The sequence below is a fragment of the Labrus bergylta genome, chromosome 18, assembly GCF_963930695.1.
Source record: "Labrus bergylta chromosome 18, fLabBer1.1, whole genome shotgun sequence".
Classification (NCBI taxonomy): Eukaryota; Metazoa; Chordata; class Actinopteri; order Labriformes; family Labridae; genus Labrus; species Labrus bergylta.
The window spans coordinates 937,254-953,182 of record NC_089212.1 but is presented as its reverse complement, the minus strand read 5'-3'; the positions used below and the strand labels follow the sequence as shown (position 1 = coordinate 953,182).

Below are 15,929 nucleotides of genomic sequence, written 5' to 3'. Positions count from 1 at the left end.
AATTTAAATTTTTAGTTGAAGATTTCACCACTCAATGTCACTTGATGTTTTACACTGGCTGTAGATTAAGGAAGTTGGCTTTATCACCTAACCATAAAGCTTTGTCATATTAAAAATACATTTTCATATATAGCAGTTTAAATAAATCCAGCCTTGAAAATTGGACAATGAATATTATTTTGTTGCCTGTTGTTCCACTGGTTCAAGTCCATTTGTGTTTGAGCCATCCTTTGTTCTTTCATGACAGAAATCACAAACAGGACCTGCTTATTGATGGTAACCAAATCAGGAAGCAGGTCTTCTATCATCAAGCCAATTTCATATCAAAGCAGAAGCATTTTGTTTGTTTTGGATGCTGTATATCTTGAAAACAAAGCACTAGAATGAAGTAAAAAAAACAAAAAAAACCCTCAAATTTTACGCTTTGGATGCAACCATGGCTTGGCTGTTACTCTAATTATTGATCATTCATAAAAATCAGACACATGTAATGAAGGTCTAACTAAATGTAAAGTTATTACTCAGGACCTTTGAATAATGCAGTGATTCTCTTTATCAGGTTCTCCTGGACTGTCCACTGATCACAGCCGGGTGTCCTGTCCTCTTTATGACATGGGCCTACACTTAAATGGAAATGGAAACTGCATAGTAAGAAAAAACTATTTGATTAATGTATAATGTTGATTTAATTGTGTTTGAATTATTTACAATATAGGGTTGTGCTTGTAAAACATCACAACTATGCCGTAGACCTTTGTTAAACAGCTGTACTGAATGAAATCATTTACACATTCTGTGCAGACATATGAGCCTAATGGGCTGTCTGGACTTTGTAGCGTATTCTTTTACACATGTTAAAATCTCACTGGAGTGATGGATGTATTTATTGACTTTGTGTATTGTGATTGTTTTGTCTATATTGTTTGTTGTGTGTATGAATTGACCTGGGGGGTATTCAACGTAGTGAAAGAAAGTCAAACTCACTTGAAAATGTCTGACTGAAACTAACTCCATCTCCTGATTAAGCCTCAAGTCATTCCATGAACGCAATCCAGCCTTAATGAATCAGGACTGACTCAAGTCAGACTTGCATAGTCTCGCTTTCTGCACGCACCCGAGGTTTACAAGAAGCCCAAATGAATGGATGAATGAAAAGACGATCAAATGAGTCACGCAGAGGGGAGAGTTAGAGCGCCGTTTTTTTCAACAGCTAAGCCGACGCTGCTGATTGAGCTGTTCGAAAAATGTACAGATTGTATTACTTAAAAAAAAGAACTGCAGATTAGAGCTGTAATCGGGCCTTAAAAGTTAGGCCCGACAAGACCCGAGCCCGACAGAATTCGGCCCGAGCCTGACAAGTACATTTTGATTGACAGCTTTTTAAAAGCTCGAACCCGTTTACAGCCCGACATCATTCAAATGAGCACACGCATCCAGCTCTTTTGCCTTTTGTCAAGAAAGGGTCATTTATACATTTTTTAACATCATTTATTCATGAATAACGTAGGTTATAGGCCACTTGGAAGTTGGAACAAAGAAATAAAACAAGTCCTCTGTAACATCGTAACATCTCAGCACTAAATAGGTCTACATAAAAAAATTGTCTTTCTTAACAAATTCAATCAAGATAAATTCTAAACTAAGATAAGTATTTGGCAATAACGAAATAAAGATAAGGGCTCAGCGGGATTTGCTTCGCCACTTCTCTCCACAATCTGGGCCAGCCTCAACACGACAGTGAACAGCAGCTGAAATTGAATAAAAGAATAATGCCAACATTAGCCTTTATACTCCGTCTACATTATGCATTTAATAATCAATAAATATTTAGTTATAATTTGAAAAACCTTTACTCACCAAGATTAGGCTACATGTTTTTGTGGAGGAAAATTATTGAATCCACTGTAGATGGCTTCAGCGAGGTCCTGCGCTCACTGATGGTGCGTCCAGCAGCACTGAAAACCCTTTCACTGCTGCTGCTACTGGCCGGGATGCATAGTACTGATCTGGCTAATTTTGCAAGTTTTGGGTAGGATGGTTTGTTGATCTTCCACCAGCCAAGAACATCTAGTTCATTTTCCATGACAGCCGTTTCAATGTAGCGAGTGACCTCGTCAACTTCCCAGTCAGCTTGCTGTACATTTTCGAGTGGGTTGGACTCCAGAGACCTCTGGGTCTCGAATCTCCACATCTGGTGCACCTGCAGCCATGGCTTGCAGAAGAGTGCGTGCATGAGCATGTACGGCATTCCTGACCGAGTGTGACAACATCCTCAGCTGGTTAAATTTTGGCCAGAGGAATGTTGCGATCTTGTGGAGGTCCTGTATTATTACTTTACGTGCGAGCCAGTTTTCGTGCCATTTACGCACGACAGCTTGCTGAGGGGAGTCCAGGGCATTGGGCTGACAGTGGCGTTTCAGTTTCTCACACCAGAGACACACGATTAAGTGTTGGATACTTGTCTCCCTCAAGTTCCCGCTGTGCTTCATAGAACGGCTTCAGAAAGCCCAGTGTGTCCGGTGCTATTTTTTCAATGCTTGTGCTCTCCCCCAGCTTTTCATGGAGCTCATGATAAATGGCCTGTATAGAAGTCAGCGTGAGCCACACCGTACTGAACCGAGTGTCTCCCATTTGCAGCAATGTTGTTGACAGTTGCGCAGCCAACCCCGACTGTTTAACGTACCTCACTAATGCTTTAGCAGCAGAAATGGTATCTCATATGTCCGGAGCACCGTCGGCTTTGGATAACTTGGCAATGTCGAGTCCATGGCGCAGTACCGTATTAATGACATGGGCAATGCAGTCCAATCTCTGATATGGCCGCAGAGCTAATTTAATGTTTGACCCCTCATCCGTCACCCATACAATTTTGCTGAGAGAGGAAGCGTCAAGGCCAAACCAGTAGTTTCAGTATCTCCCGTCTGATATTTTCTCCCGTCTTTGCCTCTTCCAAAGGGAACATCGTAGTTGTCAGGGTTTTATTCACCAGTTCCATATCCTCACTTGGGAAATGGCATGTGACTGTCAAATAACTAATTTTCAGATAATCCTCTGTCCACATGTCTGTGGTCATTGCGACTGTGCCATCCTTCAACAAAGTCTTAAATTTCTGTACTAAAGCTGTCCTCCTTTCTTCTGCCATGTCAGTGCACCTCTTCGCAATTGTCACATGGCGGGGAATAACAGAGTTTACGGGAACCCTCCCATACGCAGCCCCGACATTAATTAGTTCTTGCGCCAGCTCTTCAAACCCCTCGCCATTTACAACATTAAAAGGCCTAATGTCTTTACAGCAAAAGCTGACACACTTCTCCGTCACCGTTTGTTTCACCTTTGCAGGGATGGGTTTTGATGCTGCAATAAATGATGTGATAGTAGGTTGATCCTGGGCACTAGTGGCAGGTACTGAACAGCTTTGGTCAACATGCCTTATCAGCGACAAATTCCCTGTCGTTTTGCTGTCGTACTTTAACAGAATGCCGCATCTTTCGCATTTCACATAACCCACTGGCTCATTATTCTCATTATGCACATGGTCAAAACTTTTCCACACCTCAGACTTTGCTTTTTTTGCCAGTGCAACCAAAACGTAATCCCCAAAGGACAGCCTCCGTTTCACCTCCTCGTCATCCATTTCCGCATCTTTCTCGCGCATCACCTAACCGCTTATTTACTGCGCAAGCCCGAGCCCGGCCCGAGCCTGTGTAAAATGATAGAAATTAAGACCGTCGGGTCCCGTCGGGTTCGGGCAAAGATCTTCAGCTCTACTGCAGATAATAATAAGCCAGAGAGATGGCATGGTAGAAAAATGCAGACAGACTAAATGTGCAAGTTATGCATGTTTCAGGTTTATGTGCATTTGACTTAATGCTAGATACTTAATTTAATTCTTTAAAAACCGGAAAGAAGTTGAAGCATCCAATAGCTGCTTATAAGATCTAACACCTGCAACAGCTCTCACACTCATGTGCTCACACACTTTTCTTAACTGGACACTAAACTTCCCATGAGCCTTTGCTCCACAATCAGATCTCAGAGCGTCCATTTGGGGTCTCTACAGTATAAAACCTTTACACAGATTAAAATGACTCATGTCCAATATCAGACCTCTGTTACAGCTGCACAGCATCAAGGTACAGCAGTGTCTGAATGGAGGTGGTGCACATTGAGTCTGTGCATAGCCTGCTTTAAGGTAATAATTCTAAGTAATTAGAAGTCCTTACCTATGTGGGTTTTTATGTAAAATAAAATGTTAAATTCCAATATTTATCAAAATAATAAATAAAAGGAGATGCCATTTATATGTGGGGTCCTTGTGGGATGTGAATTATATATAAGTCTTTTTATAAAATCATGTTCTTTAAAGACCTTTTTAAAAATGTTTTCTCACGTGTAGTTGCATTAGATGTGTGACTTTTACGATACAATTAATATTTTTATTCATGATAGATTTTGAATAAAGCTGAGAGTTGTATGATCTTTATTATTATTATAACATGACATGAGTGATGTGAGGGCTGAAACTCACCTGACTGAACCGTCTTTTATGAGTCTTTTTCTACACGTCGGACATTCTTTGACCCACAGCTAAACTAAGTTTGATTGTTAGCCTGGTCCGGAGCACACTTGTTCACCAGCATAAATTACCATGGTTACTCAGATAGGATTCATATAAGCTACGGTGATGGATCCAAACTCCCACCTAAATGAGCCAGATTTGAAGAAATAAGCGAGGATTCAGCTTATCCTGCTTCATGGAATGACCCCCTGGTGGCAAAAGAGTTTCCCCACTGGGGATTAATAAAGTTTTATCATCTAACATTAGAGTACATTATTCATTGGCTGTGTTGGGCCTCAGCCATGTGCATGGGACAAGCGACTCAGGCCTGTATCACAGTTCAGTTCAGTTCAGTTCACAGTTGATCCTGAAGTATTCTACTAAAGGATTGTGGTGCTCCTTGTTGTTTGAGAGCCATTTGGCCAGATGAGAGTGTAACCTCATCATTGTTGTATAGCCAGCTGTCTGAGAGGTGTGAGTTCCTCCCTTCCTGTGAGGACTTGAGGTGTGAATCCCCTCTCCTAGCTTCCAGGATAGCCTGCAGTGATCAGTTGGGAAATCTAGATAAGATTTGCTCTGCTGTCGATCTAGCTTTGTTTAGTTTAGCGGTTTTGTTAACAGTAATCCACTTTGGTTCCATTTTATCACGTAAAATGTGTACCAAGACCCTAGGTGAGCCGGGAGCTGAGACTCCTTTTGGATCAGACGACGCAGCACTGCAAGAAACGGTTGCCAGTCTGACGCACCTCTCCTTAGAGGAGATAGCCGACCTAAATAGCTATTCAATTAGCATTTGTGAGAAGAAGTTAAAGGAGCTCGTTGATCAGGCCAACCACCGAGCCAGGAAACCCCAAAGCATAATCCTGAATGTTCTTGGGCAACTCCTCCTTCTTTCCCAACGCAAGTCCTTCCTGCAGCAAACCCAGCTGCAAGTAGAAAAAGAAGCCCTGCAGAACCACATCCAATCCCTGTTGGCAGAAAATTCACACCTTCGCAGGTTTGAATCATCACATAGGGAGGGGGGTGACTTCTCAGCCCCCAGAGGCAGAGATAACACCAACCCCCCTCCTGCTACCTGCAAGTCCACACCGCATGGTCCACAGCTGAGAAGTTCCGAAACATCGGATGAATCGGATGGCTCCTGTCCACCCAGAGATCAAAGAATGCGCATAAGGCTCATTGAATCCCTGGCGGAGGATGTAGACCGGTTTGACCCAGGTAACCCACATTTCAGCATTGATGATTACCTCAGAGAGATCAACCTGCGCCTCTGTGATCTACCTGATGCATCCACACGAGAAAAACTCAAGCTGATCTGGAAGACAACTTCCAGGAGTGTCCATGACTTCATGACTATCCTCCTGCCTGAGATCAGAGACCAGTACTCAGCACTCTGCAACGCTTTGTGCGAGGAATTCTCCACCTACACCGACCCTGTATCTGCCCCTCTTAGAGCCTTTAGTGTCTGGCACCAGAAGCATGAGGCACCCAAAGATTATTACCGGCGCCTAAAATCTGCATATTTCCAGGGACGTAATGCTCCAGGTTTGGAAGAGGACCAGACTTTCAAGTCCTTATTCCTGCACAATCTGCATGGCTGTGTGCGTTACAATGTCACCATGCATTGCCGAACACATCAGCTTGGTATGCCAGAAATCAAGAAATTTGCACAGGTGGCTTGGGAAACACGCATACGTCCTGGGTTTTGGAAACACAATAGTGACCTAGCACTAGAAGGCAACAAATTGCCTTATGCTATGAATAAATCTAAGAAACCGCATCACCGGCAGAATAGACAACAGAACCAGGGGGGTGAAGGAAGGAGCCAGCCACAGGGTAGTTCCCAACCTGAAGTACTGATCACCACCAGACCCGAACAGAACTCTCGGGATAGCCGAAGCCCCAGACAGAGGGGTAGGCATAATCAGAGTTCCCATGAACTACCTAAGGAAGCAGGTTCTGATGGGGGAATGGAGAACATGATCCGGAGGTGTGTGACAGAGGTGATTAGACAGTTGGAAGCCTCCAGCCCTTACAAAGAACAAGGTTCTGACTCCACAGTGGGGAGGGGGGAGTAGCCTCCACTGTAAAACCCACCAAAGTCACTCAGCGTTAATGCTTTCTACTCTCTGTTTTATGACCTGACAGTGGTAGTGAGACACATAAAATACATACACATTTACACAACTACATGCCATATACACTGTCCCAAAGGTTTACTGCTGCCCAGGCTAGTAGTTAGCCCACAAATCTAAACCTTCTCTTTCTCTCCCCCTCTTGCTTGTTTGTTTCATTTCTTTTGTTAAAGAATGCACCTTGAGTAGTAAAGCTTTGCTAATGCCTGTTTACGTTTTATGCCTAGTGTTAGACATAGTTAGACAGTCTGCCCAGACTTTGCCTCAGTGTCTGCCCAGACCAAAATGCCTCTAATATCTCTGAACTGTTAACCCTATGGACTGCTTCCCTAAGGAACTGCAAAACTGGGATGTGTCTCCATCCCAGACACATGGACTGTTTGGTCCGTGAGCTGCCCTGAAGATCGTAACCTGCATTTCGCTCTTCACGAAAAGGGGGGATGTTGGGCCTCAGCCATGTGCATGGGACAAGCGACTCAGGCCTGTATCACAGTTCTCAAGCCTGACTAGAGTATTTTGGAGGGAACTGAACAAAGGGGTCTTAGCCCAGCAACCCCCCAACAGAAACCAACAAATAGGTGTGAAAAGTGGGGGGGGTGTCTGAATTCTCTATCCTCATTGGAGGAGGCCTGAGGTAAACCCACAGGCAGCTCCAGTCTTTAAAAGCAATCACCAGGCATTGCTTCCTTCTCTTCAAGTGTGGTCTGCCGACACCAGAGGATACCCTCTCCATATGATGGACTCCAGCATTCGAGACAAACCCTTTCCTGCTCTTCAAGTGTGGTCTGCCGACACCAGAGGATACCCTCTCCATATGATGGACTCCAGCATTCGAGACAAACCCTTTCCTCCTCTTGACTTACATAGGTTAAACTCCAGAGCTGAGGTTGCTCAGTATAGGTAGCTCTTCACATGCTGAATTCAAGCATCAGAGGATTCAGCTGACTACTTCCACGGCATATTTTTAGGAGTTTTGGGCGCAATCAGATGCTATCAGGTTCGAGCAAAAAGTAGAGTTTCTTTCCTTTGATTTTTCGTATGACGTCATTGAACGCAACTGGACAGGAGCGCTGAAGGAAGCCCACTGATCCCTGAATCCACAAGGACACATAAAGAACTCGGCTCCTGCAACCAGAAGACCCTATAGAGCAGCGCTCTGGTCGAAGATCTGAATCCCGCTACCCTCCTCCTACATCTGCCACGAAGGAAACCTGCCTGAATCTGTTGATTTAATATTCAACAGAGTGACGATCTAACCAACTTTGCAACGATCACCAGGAGTTACCCCAAGTAAGAGCTTTGGTCTGGGCAGAAATAGTTTCAGAAATAGTTATGTTTCTTTTATAACCACTGATAATTATGCATCATTGTTGACGACACGTCACATTCTGTTTATTATCTGTTGTAAGCTACTGCATTTGTTTTATTGTAATGAACTGCTGTGCTCGTCTATGTGTTTAATGCTATGCTAGTTTACCTTCAGTCAACGGCTTTCACAATCAGAAAGACCAGTGTACCCGCCGTTGAATCAAAGTCCGGCCACTGGCTTTCTGGTGTTTAAGTAACAGTTACTGAACTCAGCTCAGAGAGCTCAAACTATTTCAAAAGGTAGCCACACGGCTTCCTTTGTTGTCCACATGGTGCATTGTCTCTCTCCACCATCTTGTGCTCTCTCTCTCTCTCTCACACACATCTACATACACACTCATCTGCACACACACATTTACACCTCATCCACAAGCCTTTGCTTGATAATGTTTGTTGCTTGGATTAGTTTATAATAGTTATTTGTTTAATTAAGTTCATTGATTTTGGATTGATGTTGCTTTGTTTAAATAAATTCTGTTATAATTTAAGAGAGCAGTTGTTTGTGGTTACTAGTGTATTTGCATTGTGATATAAGCTGGGTGCGAAGGCTTTGTGTACGGATTTCACGCCTTCAATTTATTAAATATAGTTATTCATTATTAATAATATTAGTAATTAAATAACTAATGTGAGACTGATTTGAGTGATATTTTGGTTATATTTACCTGATTACAGGTTGGTGCCCCAAAACGAGATTAAACATAGTTTAATGATATTTTATTTATATTATTAATAATTAAGTATAATTATTAAAGAATATAACCAAAGTTGACTTGATACAACCCCAACAGCTGACTGATGCTAAGAAGAACATTTTGGTTTCAATCAATGTGGGCCTATTCCAGGTATTTGATAGAGGCAGGTGTTGGTGTAATCATTCAGGCAGTATCCTCATCATCCTCTATCCAGAGTTCCACTTAAGTATTAGTTTTTTATAGGGTGACATAAATGGAGCAAGTTATAAGAATTTTAGAATAGAAGTGTAATAATTAGTGGTGAGAAATCGACTTGAATCAGCAATGACGTGTTCTACGCAGTTTTTTTTTGCTGATGGATTTTTTTAAATACATTTCATCCAGTGGCTTTTTAAAACTCTGGAAATATGTTACCCTATTTTGATCTGAGGGAAAGGCAGTTGATTTTGTATATAATGAAACAGTAGCTACTGTACATGTTTGCCATCTTTTGGAGGAGTTCTGGGTTATTGTGGTGACAGATCGTCTCTCAGGAAGGATAACCTGTTGTTAAAGCTTTACTCATTTGAATGCTTTGTAACTCACTAGAATAGATAACATTTAACGTATCTTTTCTTCATCAAGTGATGTCATTTGAATTCAAATGTGGCCCAGTCAACACAATATGCCTCTGGAAAATGAATGCTTTATGATGCACTCTCAGGAGTCTCACTGGGACTTTGTTTAAATCAATTGTGAAGTATGAAATATATTAATTGTTTTTGCAACAATCCTGGCTTTCATACCAAAATAAATATAATGGAAATCAGTCATTGCTTCTTAGTAATATACACTACCACACTTTCCAAAAGTTTGAGTGTTTCATATAGCCATGGTTATTCTAAATGCAGTTAAGCAATGTGCTCTTAAGTGACACTTTAGTGACTTGATGTTTTTTTAGGCTGATTTCCATTATTTCAGTAAAGAACTGAAGTGACTTCACAATAGAAACAGTGTTTCTTTAAACCCTTCATAGACAAAACATATCAAGAGGGGCTGCAAGCAGCTGTCCACAATACCTTAGCTTGCTCTAGGAATTTTGCTCCTTTTAAAGAGAACATATTATCCCCCTTCTCGACCTTTTCAAACAGTCCCCTGTGGTTTAAATAAAACATCTGTGCTGTGCTTCGGTCAAAATATAACATGAACCAAACACCACAGGAGGTTTGTGACCCTGTATAAACCAGCTCTCTCAGAACGCTCCGTTTTGGTGTGTGTGTCTCTATAAATGCAATGACTAAAAATAGCTCCTAAAAGATTCTTAATACTCTTACAAAAGGTGTTCACTGAAGCCCTGTAAAGGGTTAAATGTAATCTATTACAACGTATACACCATGTATTTTAAACAGAGCCAATATGAATGAAACATATTAATATTCAAATGAATTTCATGTCTTTTAACAAAACAACTAGATTAAAATAGAGTGCTACAGCGAAGCAACTTATAATTAATTAATAAGTCACCTTTGAACCCAAGTCCTCATAAAATGTATTTCCAACCTTAACATTTATACACCCAGATATTATGAATAAAAATGTAAACTGGTTAAAAACTTGCCACATATATTTCAAACTATTCTGAATGCCATCCATGTATCTTTCAATGAGCATCAGTGGGAGGGATTTCAGAACAGCTACTGTGTTCTCTTTTTTAGATACTGTATATTGATTTATCAGTGGATGTGTACTGTGTTGTGTTAAACACGTACACACACACATGCACACACACAAGCACAAGCACACACACACACACACACACACACACACACACACACACACACACACACACACTGTCATTTAAGTCATTTAAGGCAGCAGCGATCAAAGAAAACGTGTAGATAATCCTGGAGGGCATACTATTTGTTGTAATAGTGTAATTGTTTACTTCTATGAACATGTTTTCTGTATTTGTACATGAAGTTTTGTGCCATGAGCTATATTCAACTTTGTATAGGGGAACATCTTTGAGTGATAAGTTGGCACCTGGCTCAGTTGAGTTCTTTCAGTTCAGGTTTATGCACCTCAGTTTAACACACTACAGGTGCTGCTGTTGTGATATCAGCTTTCACTGAAAGACTGAAAGACATTTAGCTTGAAATAGATCCAGTGAGCTTACCTCATTCTTATTTAAATGTGTTCAAGATGAGCAAATGTATAGATATGTTTTACAGCTCATAATATGATCTGATTTCTCTCCAGATTTTCAGTATTCATTGTATGTGAATCGTTAAGCTTTAACATGAAAACTGTTGCTCAAATTTGTAGGACTTAAACCTGGAACATAACAGTAAAACAAGACAACAACATTTGTGCTTCCCACATTAAGTGTGATGTCACTGCAACATGGCCACCATGGGAAAATGGTCTATAGCAACAATTGGCACAACATTGCTGCACAAAGTGTTATGCACTAGTGTCAAAGCAGTATACAGTTTAAAGTAATATGACTTGATTGCAACAAAGAGAAATGTGTCAGCTATGGAATCTTTTTATTATGTAAGTTATTTCAGTAAATTTAACTGGCCTTATGACTTGGATCATATTGATGATATTGAGTGTTACAATGCACTGTCACTGACTCTGTTTCTAAACTTTGTTAACTTTAACAATACAGAATTGATTATAGTTTATAGATTTATAGGATTTAAAAAACAGCATAAGCTGTATTATCAGTGAGCAGGTGAATTCAATCTAACTAATGAGGGACAGAGTGCAAACAGTAACCAATCAAGGGGGAGGGGAGAAAGGGGGAAACCAGGAAGTGTACTAAAGGAGGTGCAGTAGGCAAATAGAGGAAGTGAAAGGAAACAAAATAGTGATCTTTACTTCAACATATCTGGATGGAAGCTATTCTTGGCTGTCTGTTCCATTAAGAAACGATGTGCTTTTTTGTGCAAAAAACCCATGAGATAAAGGAAAGGAACTAAGCATATTGCATATTCAGTTTTAGGATTATTTGATAGTTTATGTCACATAGAGAATTTCTTCATCGGTTTGATAAAAAAGTTGAGGCCACTGATGGTGCCATGAATTAGACATAACTTGCCACTGCTATCTGCCCTTTATCAAGGTCAGTTTCACAAAGCATATTGCAATACTCATATTTCAGAGCAAAAACATCCATAATGTTTGCAGCTGGATTCAATTGCTTTCTGTCTGATTGTGGAGAAGTACTGTAAGCATCTAAACACTCAACTGAGGGACTTCTTTTAAAATATGAGCCATAAGGGAGGGGCAGCTGTTTATTTAAAAAAAAAAAAAAAATTTATGGACCCCAGATTTTGATATTCACAATGTATTTTTTAAAGAGTGTATTACTAACAAGATGGATTTGTTGTGTAGCACTGGAAAGTCTTGACATGACACCACTTAGAAATACTCTTCTTCAGATACCATGCACGCTCTGAAGATTCACATAATTTAATTTAACTGTGTCTGGCTATAAGTGCATTGTTATGCAGATGATACTCAGCTTTATGTATCAATGAAGCCTGATGGCACCAGTCAGTTATGTAATCTAGAAACGTGCCTTAAGGACGTTAGGACCTGGATGACCAGAATTTTTTTGCTACTTAACTCAGACAAGACTGAAGTTATTGTGCTAGGCCCTAAAAACCTCAGAGAGACTTTTTCTAGTGATGTGACTGTCCTTAATGACATCAGCCTGGCATCTAGCACCACTGTTTGATCAAGATATGTCCTTTAGCTCTCACATCAGGCAAATTTCAAGAACAGCCTATTTTCACCTTCGGAATATATCCAAGATCAGGAATATCCTGTCGCAAAATGATGCAGAAAAACTAGTTCATGCATTTGTTACCTCCAGATTGGATTATTGTAATTCTCTTTTGTCAGGGTGCTCTGGCAAATTTCTGGCAAAGACTCTTCAACTGGTCCAGAACACTGCAGCTCGTGTACTGACTAGAACTAGGAAAAGGGACCACATTACTCCTGTGTTGGCTTCTCTGCACTGGCTCCCTATACAGTCTAGAATAGAATTCAAGATCCTTCTTCTCACTTACAAAGCTCTAAATGGCCAGGCACCATCTTATCTTGAGGAGCTACTAGTGCCGTACTGCCCCTCGAGAACATTACGGTCCCAGAATGCAGGCCTACTAGTGGTACCTACAGTCTCTAAGTGTACTATGGGAGGTAAAGCCTTCAGTTATCGGGCTCCTCTCCTCTGGAATCGCCTTCCAGCCAGGGTCCGGGACGCAGACACAGTCTGTATTTTTAAGAATAGACTTAAAACTTTCCTTTTTGATAAATCTTATAGTTAGGGCTGGTGCTGGTGTAGACCAGCTCTTAGTTATGCTGCTATAGGCTTAGACTACTGGGGGAACTGGCACCTTGAGCTCCTCTCTCTCTCTCTCTCTCTCTCTCTCTCTCTCTCTCTCTCTCTCTCTCTCTCTCTCTCTCTCTCTCTCTCCTCCATCTCTCTCTCTTTGCTTATTCAGTACATCATATTACTGCATGTATCTATCTGTAAATCTCAGTCACTAACCACCTACTTTCCTGGGAGCTCTTGAGCTCTCTTAGGCTCCTCAAGATTGTTGGTTGACGGCCTGCCAGAACAATCGTATGAGTTGACGCTATACAAACAAAAATTGATTGATTGATTGATTTTGTTTTGCATAGACTCTGGATAAATGGGTTAGAGATTCAGAATGTTGTCAGCTTTTTGTTTTGTCAGCCATCACTTTTCTGCAGCATGATAAAATTGAAACAATGGATTTTAAATTCTGTCTTTTATTACTCATGCATCTATAGTGCTGTTTATCTATGCCTTTTAATAAGGCAGTTTTTTCTTACCACTGTAACTTTTGCTGCTTTGCTAAAGTGCTCATGATGGATAGGCCGGATCTTTGTAACATAGCAATAAGTAAGGTCTTTTACCTACTTTTTGTAACATAACAATGAGTAAGGTCTTTTTACCTGCTCTTTTGTAATGTTAACAGACAAAGAGTAAGGTATTTTACCTGCTTTTTGTAAAGTGTCTCGAGATAACACTTGTTATGGGTTACTTGTTACAAATAAAAATTGATTGATTGATTCATACCATGCATGCTCTGAAGATTCACATAATTTAATTTAACTGTGTCTGGCTATAAGTGCTTTCACAATTAAGCTCATTTTGGTCCAATTTTGCCCAAAATGTCTGCTTTGTTTTTCTGTCATCAGTGTCATTGAAATGACATCTTTGTTCATATTTATCATGCAAGTGTTGCATCTAGACCAGAACCTCTGTCATAAATAGGACTTGAAGAGCTAATCGTCCTGTTCATATATTCCATGCAGGCTTCATCCCCTCCTTCACCCTCAGCTAATGAACCCAAGTATGAGAAGCGCTGGCTGGATGCCATCTCCATACCCTTGATGAAAGCAAGAGTCTCGAGATATAAAGCTGGCACAGATAAATTAAGGTAAGGGTTGTCAAGATTGATAAAACTCACCTCTTAGGTGCACAGTTCACCGACACATTTGTTGTAAGTACTTTTCATTTCCATGGAAGATTATAATGCTAATATCAGTGAACAGACAAACTTCTTAAAATGCAACTTTATGCAACCAATATTTATGTCCTTTGAAAATCCCTCCTGGAAAGCCAATGTGTCAGGACACTGGCAGCGGAACATGAGTTTGATAAGCATATTAGAAATACAGTACGGTCTTCACCAGAAGACCTTATCAATTTTTTTTGTTTGAGTAAAACACTGTCATTATCACAAGGTACACAAAGGAGATGATAGAATTATCTGCTTTTGTAAATGTTTAAAGCTGTGTTTTGATTGTATCTTTTAAAGGGATACTTCATTTTCTTCATTCATTTCCTGGAGAAAAGAAGGTTGGAGGACAGTAACATCACTCGAATAAAAAAAAAAACACAATTTCACAGCTGGCTCCATTCAGAAGAAAATGTTTTTCCTACATGCTGGATTCTACTTTTCTGTGGCCCTCAATGTAATGGTCTTCTTAAACTTCTTTGTATGAATATGTTATAACAAGTCTACCTCTTTGTCCCACTGTGCTCCTTAAACAGTCTTACATTTAAACTTAGATGTAAAAGAGATAAGTAGGACCTTTTTTTTTTAACTATTCACAAGTAAACTAATACTAACTTTAAACCATCATTCTCAATTTTTGTGCATTGTGTGTCGTAGTGTCACTACTCACTAGGCCTGTCCTGATGTTACCGCAACACTTCCTAAAGTCACAGTAGCATCCTGGGAGAAAGAATGAAAGATTGCTGAAAGGATATGTAAACAATGGCTGACGCTCATTCAGGCGTGAGCTTCCTTTCTCAGAAATGCCACCATTACTTTCCCTCCTCAAGGTAAAGGACAACAATATACTTTTGCTCTGATGTTCTTGTGTTTCAAATACATGGGCCAGACATGGCCATCGAACAGGCCCGGGGGAGTCTGGCACAGTGTATTCCTAGAGCAGTTGTAGGCTATATGATGGAAAGAAAACTTTTCTAACGGCAGAACAGTACTTCTAATCTCATAAAGGCCCTAACGAAACAACAATCTTAGAATAAACTAGTGGCTAGGTCACCTTTCGCTGCAAATGCTGGTGAAACCAGATGCAGCTCACATGAGCTCTGCCATCCGAGGAGGATCAACCAAGGCTTGATTTGAAATGACAGAGAATGACTCTTTCTACTGCAGTGTTAAGCCTAGCTTTGATGCTAGTACTCTGTTACTTTTTCTCAACAAAGGGAGCCATGCTGACTGCCATATCCTGTGGAAAATACAGGTACTATTGAAAGGTACCTTGTAAGGATGTCCGAGTGGCTCAAAAATTAGGAAAATTCGAAAATGTAACCCCAAAAGGGGTTGGAAATCAATTTAGTCTCAGGAGAGTATTACATTCTGCATCAACACAAAATATCTGCAGTCAGGCTAAAATCATATCAAAATACATTTCAGTTGAGTAAATAATTAAACAGTTATTTAAATAAGATATTTCATCTCAACAACCTTAACACCCCTCTAAAGTGGGGGTGTCCACTTTGCACACCCCCATATAAGCCCAAGGCAGTGTTCAGCTCTGTTTGACAGTTCCTGGTTGAGAAAGAGGAATGCAAGCAAGGCTGTGGAGCAATAGGTTACTAACAAAGCTACATATTGA

The 15,929-nt window shown here is 40.6% G+C and overlaps 1 protein-coding gene across 2 annotated transcripts in view; it reads left to right on the top strand.

Moving 5' to 3' along the window:
* Window positions 1-15,929, top strand: part of sntg2 (syntrophin, gamma 2) — a 53,019-nt gene that overhangs the window by 17,323 nt on the left and 19,767 nt on the right. For both annotated transcript variants that reach the window (XM_065966690.1, XM_020644617.2), the window contains exons 8-9: window positions 560-648; window positions 14,094-14,218. In XM_065966690.1, coding sequence (XP_065822762.1) covers window positions 560-648; window positions 14,094-14,218 — 214 coding nt within the window. The remainder of the gene's footprint in view (window positions 1-559; window positions 649-14,093; window positions 14,219-15,929) is intronic.